This window comes from Diabrotica virgifera, chromosome 2 (genome assembly GCF_917563875.1).
Source record: "Diabrotica virgifera virgifera chromosome 2, PGI_DIABVI_V3a".
Classification (NCBI taxonomy): Eukaryota; Metazoa; Arthropoda; class Insecta; order Coleoptera; family Chrysomelidae; genus Diabrotica; species Diabrotica virgifera.
The window spans coordinates 13268407-13275964 of NC_065444.1; the positions used below are offsets into that span (position 1 = coordinate 13268407).

General features: G+C 31.6%; 1 protein-coding gene across 1 annotated transcript; it reads right to left on the reverse strand.

Annotated features, from left to right (window-relative positions):
- Nucleotides 1-1994: 1994 nt before the first annotated feature.
- LOC126879445 (uncharacterized) lies at nt 1995-5044 on the reverse strand. The gene is made up of 2 exons (XM_050642460.1): nt 4734-5044; nt 1995-2810 (listed from the first exon to the last, which is right to left on the reverse strand). Exons 1-2 carry the CDS (start codon nt 4876-4878, stop codon nt 2089-2091), a joined length of 867 nt encoding a protein of 288 aa, XP_050498417.1. The 5' UTR covers nt 4879-5044; the 3' UTR covers nt 1995-2088.
- Nucleotides 5045-7558: the final 2514 nt, after the last annotated feature.

Here is a 7558-nt window from a genome sequence, read left to right on the forward strand (position 1 = left end):
TAACCATAGATTAATAATATAGTATTACCGGATAGATAGGCAACTCACTGTAAAAATTTGGTTCCTTTCGCCACTTGCGACCGTAGTGTTAACTAATCACCATTTGGCGGGAAATTTAAATGGACAAGCATTAATTTCATCCGTTCAGCGCCTCTTGCGGGCCCTTTCGTTACTAATTAAAATATCTTCTTATAATCTCACCTATATTATTAAAATAAAATACCAGAACTTACTAAGATTGTTAAAGTATTTTATTTAAATAATATCTAAGTAATATTCATAAATTATTCGGAATTCCCAAGTTACAAAAATATGTTAGTTTTGCTGTCAAATTTAGTAAGGAAAAGGGATATAAAAAAAGTTATGACAATGTTTTTCTAAATATAGGTACGTGTATTTATTTGTTGTTTCAGATAAAACAGTTATAAACTAATTACTATTTACCTATCTATGCATTTTTCTAACTTTTCTATGATTTGTACACAAGGGTACACAACAATAATAAACCATGTTCAGTTTTTTTATTAACACAACACAAAAGTTCTTTCGTTTCGTAACTAAAACAAAACTACACTTTATCAACGAAGGATAAGGAACCAACTTAAATTGAAATTACTAAGAACAAATCGTTAAAGGTAATACAATAAAAAATAAAAACTGTAAACTAATGGAAAATTTTTTCCACTAACTGTCATTACTTTTGACAGAATTGACATTGCCGAGTTAAGCCTCGTTTGATTATTTTATTTATGACATTCAGATATGGCGTTAACATATATGATTGGTTAAAGTCTTCGTGAGCGAGATAGGCTGTCATTTCTCTTTATTAGCTGACGGTAGTGAAAGTGATGGGGGAAATTCCCCAGTTTGTTCATATAAGATTCCGGGGCATGTGCCTAACCTCTGGCCTGGCGCAACTCGGAAAAAACCACAGAACTAATACAGGGTGTCCCAATGCAAAAATTGAATTAAAAATTAGAAAACACTGTTTTTTCTTTTAGATTTTAATTATTTTATTTCGAGGTTACTATTAAGGTTACACACATTAATTTCGAGGTTACTATCAAAAGTTATCCATTTTTTATTTCATTATTCGGTTATGCATATAAAATAATTTAAAAAATATATATTTTCAGTGGCGTAGTAAGTGTATTTTTCATGACAGGGGTGTAAAAAATTTTTAATTTGGAAACCATTTATATTTATAAATTTGTAGGATTAATAAATTGGTCGACAGTAGAGGATCGGCCACCTGATGATGGGAACTTTTTTTAACCATCACTAGAATAACCCAACTCCTACTTATGTGGTCCAGCGTTCATGGTGCAACTGTTTTAAAAGAACGGTTGAAAAAAGTAGTCTCTTTTGCAATCGGTTTATAACCTAAATAAAACCTCTGTTTTTCCCCACTGGAGTGAATAGCTTTACATCAGTTGTATTTATTTATTCAAGCAGTGTCGTGGTTTTACTTGTTGATTGATGTTGAGTTCGGATGAGGACATTATTGATTACAATCAGTACCTCAAGATTGAAAGAAAACTTAGATGTTTTGGGAAAAAAATCCCCAGAAGAATCTTTGGACCTTATCACGACCCTAATAGCAACCAATAACGAATGAGAACAAATGCTTAGGTCAAGCAGATGTATAGGGCGAGCGACGTAGTCCAAAAAATTAAACCTCGGCGTCTAAGATGGGCTAGTCATGTTCATAGACTCATGTCTAGGTACCAGAGAAGAAAACCAGGTACCTCAGGGTGCCTGGAGTTCATAGTGAGTATTGGGTCCATCCCTACCTTGAACAATAAAATGCAAAATCTTGTCTATTCGTAGGAACAACAGACTCAAACTGATATAAAAAATTTATAGATTTTTAAAGAATGTCAAAAGAATCTTGCCTGCAGTTAACAAGAATGGTGTGTCCATTTGTCGAATAGATTAATACAAATATTAGGGAAAGAGTAAACGCAGAAGAAAAAATATTAGTCACTTTGAGGTAAATTTAACAAATTTATTTTTTTCAATTAAGTATTAAGGATTATTATGCTCTTTTCACATCTTTTGAGAATCAGTTTTATAAACTTCGGTTGCTCAGTACTGTGGACTAGTAGGACGATACACTAACCCGTCAGAGGAATCAAACTGAGGTGAGGATACTTCTTGGTATCTAGAAACTGGTAGCTGCTGTTGGGATGTTGTTGTTATCTCGTCCAGAACAGATAAAACTCGTCTTTTGAATAACTTAATTTGATTGTGATTAAGCTCTTCTAATTCTGGTAGCAAGCTGATCAAAAACATTCTGAGACTCTCTTGCTGCTCAATTTTTGTAGAAGTAGCATCACTGGTCATTTTTGTAGAAGTGACATCACTGAGCTTTCTTTTCTTAGCTTGGAAGTATTCAGCCACACTTCGATCTACTTCTGTTGCTAATCTTTTTACTGAAATCGAATTTGTCTCACTTCGAGGGGGCAAGATAGGTGCTGAGCTGGTATCTAAGCACATCGTTTGGGGAGCTTGAGGAGGTAACGGAACGGTGAAATCTGTTATCTCAGTTTTTATCTCAATACTTAGCATGTCGTCAGGCGTTTCCTCTTCACCAATATCTTCATTAGTACTAGCCGAACATAGGTGTGCTACTGATGGTAAATCCCTAGGTGTAGAGAGAGCCGATGTTTTGACGAAAGGCAAAATAAACTGCATGGCTTCTTCTAAGTAATACGCTCTTCTTTTTGCCACGGATCCACTTGGCAGAGGTTTAATTTTACGTATAAAAACTGTACGTAGGTTACGCCATTTCTCTTTGCAGTCAGCAACTAAAATGAAAAAAAAAATACTGAACAGAAAATAGTACCAATACAGCATCATTTTGGTGTGACAAATTTTCTTGGGTTACAAAACAATGATTTTTTTACTATTTTATGGCTTTTGGGAGCAGTGCCCATTTAGGCAGCACCATTTATTAAAATTAACGCCTAACTAAACCTACCATACACTAAGACTATTACGAACCTAATCCACCAATCAAGGATAGTGATGGAAAAAAACTTTTCAATCCCAGGGGTCGTTCAGAATGACTTAACCACAGACTAAGCAGACCACGGAATAAAGAGTTTTATTACAGAAAAAAACAAAGGTAACTTAAAGCTAGACCTACGCTAAATTTGCAATTTACAGAACTTAAAAAAACTAGATGAATCCTAAAAATTGACGGTTTGTTCAGAGCTTAGTAAGTTAATAGTTACTTAATATTCAACTAAAACAACAACTTCTTACTCCTATAAAAAAATCGTGTACGCCACTGGTAGACGAAGAATCACTCAGAATGATCATCACAATTTCGTGAAATTTGGTGTCTACATTTTTGAAGGGCAACTGAAACAACTACTTCTCACTTTTATAAAAAAAAATCTGGTACGCCACTGGACGACGAAGAATAACTCGGAATCTTGATTCAGAATGATCGTCACAATTTCCTGAAATTTGGTGTCTACAAGTTTGACAGTCAACTAAAACAACTACCTCTCACTCTTATAAAAAAAAGAATGTGTGTGTACTTTGTACGCACGTAAGAAGTTATACTTCTATTATATGATTATAATGATTATAAACGAAATTAATATACTTTTTATTTATATTTTATTTAAATATTAAACTAATTTATACCTACTACTTCTCAAACATTTGTATTAAAACAGTGCCAAAAATTAAAATAATAAAAGAATAAAACAACACAAACACATTAAAAATGCCATAAATGATTTCTGAACATTAATTGTCGGAAATTTTTTAACTAAATACGTATTTTCTGCAAATAAAATTATATAATAAATATACTTACAATCATAAAATGTATAAAAAAAAATAAAAAAATAAAAGTTTCTATTGGGATTCGAACCAACTTATCAGCGCGGTTGGTATTGGCGTTATATTGGGGTTCATTCGCATTAAACGCTTCGCTACGGAGACAATGTGTCATTATGTGCGAAGATCGACTAACTAAACGGATTAAACTTTTGACATTTTTGAATTAAATCAAATTATTTTGATTTTGAATTGAAATGATTTAGAATTGAAAAAATACAACATAACATAGAGTAAGAAAACAAAAAACAATATATTAGGTGAATATTGATAGAAATTTTGATGGTAATCAAATTATGTAAATAAAAGTATTACATACTATGTATTTTGGTAGGTTCAAATAGGTAGGTACCTATGATACATTTACAATTATTACGTACCTGTTGCTTTAAAAACTATTTAAAAGTCACTACAATTATAAACTTTTTTGTTTCTGTCCTCACAACAATAAAACTAATATATTATACATTTGTTTACCTTCATATTAAACAATTATTTATTATTGACAGATCATTTCAACACCCAATCAGAGCCCGTATAACGACTAATACCATACTGTCGGTGTGCGCATGCGCGCAGATTAATATACTTAAATTCACCCTCAATCTCAATCGCGCCTAAAAAAGTATAACTTCAAAAAAATCTTGTACGCCACTGGAAGACGAAGAATAATTCATAATCTTGACTCAGAATCATCATCACAATTTCCTGTTGGTATCTACATTTTTGACACTCAACTAAAACACCTACCTCTCACTCTTATAAAAAAAAATCTTGTACGCCATTGGAAGACGAAGAATAACTCAGAATGATCATAAAATTTCCTGAATTTTGGTGTCTACATTTTTGTTACTCAACTAAAAACAAAATCATACCTGACATATTTACTACAGCTGCCACATTTTGCCAGGCTTTGTCAGTCACATCTTTCCTCGAGTAATCAGAAAGTGTATTATTGTATAAAGCTTCATATTTCTCAATCTCTCTGACGAATTTAATGTTTAATTCCTGGTCACACATTTTATTATAGATAAAATTAACAAATAATTGAATAGACAAAACACGCCCAACTGCAACGCAACTGTGACCAAAAATAATCGATTTTAGACTGATTGAAAACCACAAAACAACCAGTTTCAGCCGAATCGCGTCGTAGGCGAATCCCCGTTGCTCTGCGTTGTCAAGGTCACAATCAGTTGCGGGCCCGATCAGTTTGAAACCGCATTTAAAACAGTTGCGCCATATAAGAGGGGAAAAAGCATAGTTTAAAAGGGTTCAGAACAATTATTCAATAGCCAGTCATTTGACGACTTTTTTCGTTAATAGGTATAACCTATAGTAAGCTATAACTTCTATTTTTTTTAACTTCTACGATTTCAACATAAACTGTTTTTTACTGTTTTTTAATTATTACCATTTTAGTGCGAAAATATTGATTTTTTCGAGTTTTTATTTTACTATATTTTTCAGGGCAAAATTGGGTGCTTATTCTCCGAAAATAGAATACTCCAGGGAAATAAGGCAAAAATATACCATGTTCGGGACATTTGAGCAGCCAGGTTGCAAATGGGTTTTTTGGGTACTATATACCTAATACATTATACATACAAAAATGCCCGTCATAGTTCGGACGAGAAATTTAGTTATTAACAAATAAGTGTCAAAAATGGCAGTTTTTTTCGTTTAAATCGCTACGGGTAAAAATAGGGTAATTAAATATCTTATTTATACTATTATTCTCGTAGTAGATGAGCCAAGGTTTAAAATGGCAGTTTTTGAATTTCGGTTCCATCATTTGTTGCTTCAGAAATTGCAAAATAAGACTAAAATTTCGAAAATAAAAAAATTGCTATAACTTTTGTGAAAATGACCTTAAGACTTTCATATTGCACGAAAAGTTGAGAAAGAGTCCATATGAAAAAAAAATTTGAGACGATTCGTAAATTGGATCAAATTTTATTCAATTTGTTTATCAAAATGAGCTATTTTTCGCAATAATATTGTTCAGAATATAGTAATGTAATAGCAATTCTGTGAAAACCACATGAAAGAAGAAAAGTCATGATTTAAAAGTATTTAAAAAAAATCAATAAAAAGCCATTTTTATTATTCCGAAAACATTTTACTAAAGTAGGGTCATTTTTAGTTCATAAACAATTTGAATAACTTTGTTAATATTGACTGTAGATTAAAACTACTTTGGGACTTGTGAAAAGCTGGTATTTTTATACGAATTTTCAAAGAAACACTTTTTGCCTAGGTTAATTACAGTAAATGTTAGCCACTTTTTTTTATTTAATTGACAGCTACATACTTTGTTTATAACAATTAAGCAACCCAACTAGCGCCATTTCGAAGTTGAAGGTATATAGTTTATGTGTAAAAGTTTGAGTAAACTTTAAACTTCAACAGAGTTGTTAATAAAGCTTTAAAAATAACGTTCTAACGAAATCGATTTGTGGTCGGTGGAAATGAATTATTAAAATCCGTGCACTCAAAAAATGAAACTGATTCTTCAAACATATGCTGCGATTAATATCTCCAGAGCTTGTTGATGGATTTTGATCATAATTTTTGTAAATTGTATGTACTCGTAGTCTTGTAGAGTACGTTATGTACGTAAACCCCCACCTAACATTTCAAAATGTTAGGGGGAGTTCCCCTTATCACTCAGGGATATGAAAAATAGATTACGACCGATTCTAAGACCTACCGAACATACATATATAATTTCATAAAAATCGGTCAAGCGGTCTCGGAGGAGTATGACAACTAACACTGTGACAGGAGAATTTTATAGATGTAAATATATAGATGGGTATTAACAAATAGGGGTTGGTGATAGAAAAGTGTAAATTAAGGGTTGTACGTATTTTTTAATTCTACATCATATAAAATTAAGATAGACAATTTTGTCAAAAAAAAATAAAAAAAAATGTCAGGGGGCAACCCCCCTTATAACTTATGGATATGAAAAATAGATTAAAACCTATTCTCAGTCCCATAGGATACACTTGTAAAATTTCATAAAAATCGGCAAAGCCGTTTCGGAGTAGTATGGTAACTAACACTGTTACAGGAGAATTTTATGTATATTGAAGTAACTGTGAATTAAATAATAAAAGTGGCTAACTTTGACCGTAATTAACATAGGCGAAAAGGTTTTTTTTTTAAATTTGTGTAAAAATACCAGCTTTTGAAATTCCAAGGTAAATTTACTCTACAGTCAATATTAACAAAGCTATTCAAATTGTTTTCAAGCCAAAAATGACTCTACTTTAGTAAAATGTTTTCGTAGTGACAAAAATTACTTTTTAATGATTTTCTTCAATAATTTGAAAACAAGACTATAGTTCTTTCAGGTAGTTTTCACAAAATTTCTATATAATTATTATTTTCTGAACAATAACTCTTTGACTCAACTTTTTGTGGAATATAAAAGTCGTAAGGTCACTTTCGCGAAAGTTATAGCAAATTTATTTTCTAAATTTTAGTTTTATTTTGCAATTTTCGAAGCAACAAATGATGGGACCAAAATTTAAAAACTGCCGTTTTAAACATTGGCTCATCTACTAAAAGAAGAATACTATAAATAAGATATTTAATTATCCTATTTTTACCTGTAGCGATTTAAACGAAAAAACTGCCATTTTTGATCCTTATTTGTTAATAACTAAAATTCTCGTCCGAACTGTGACGG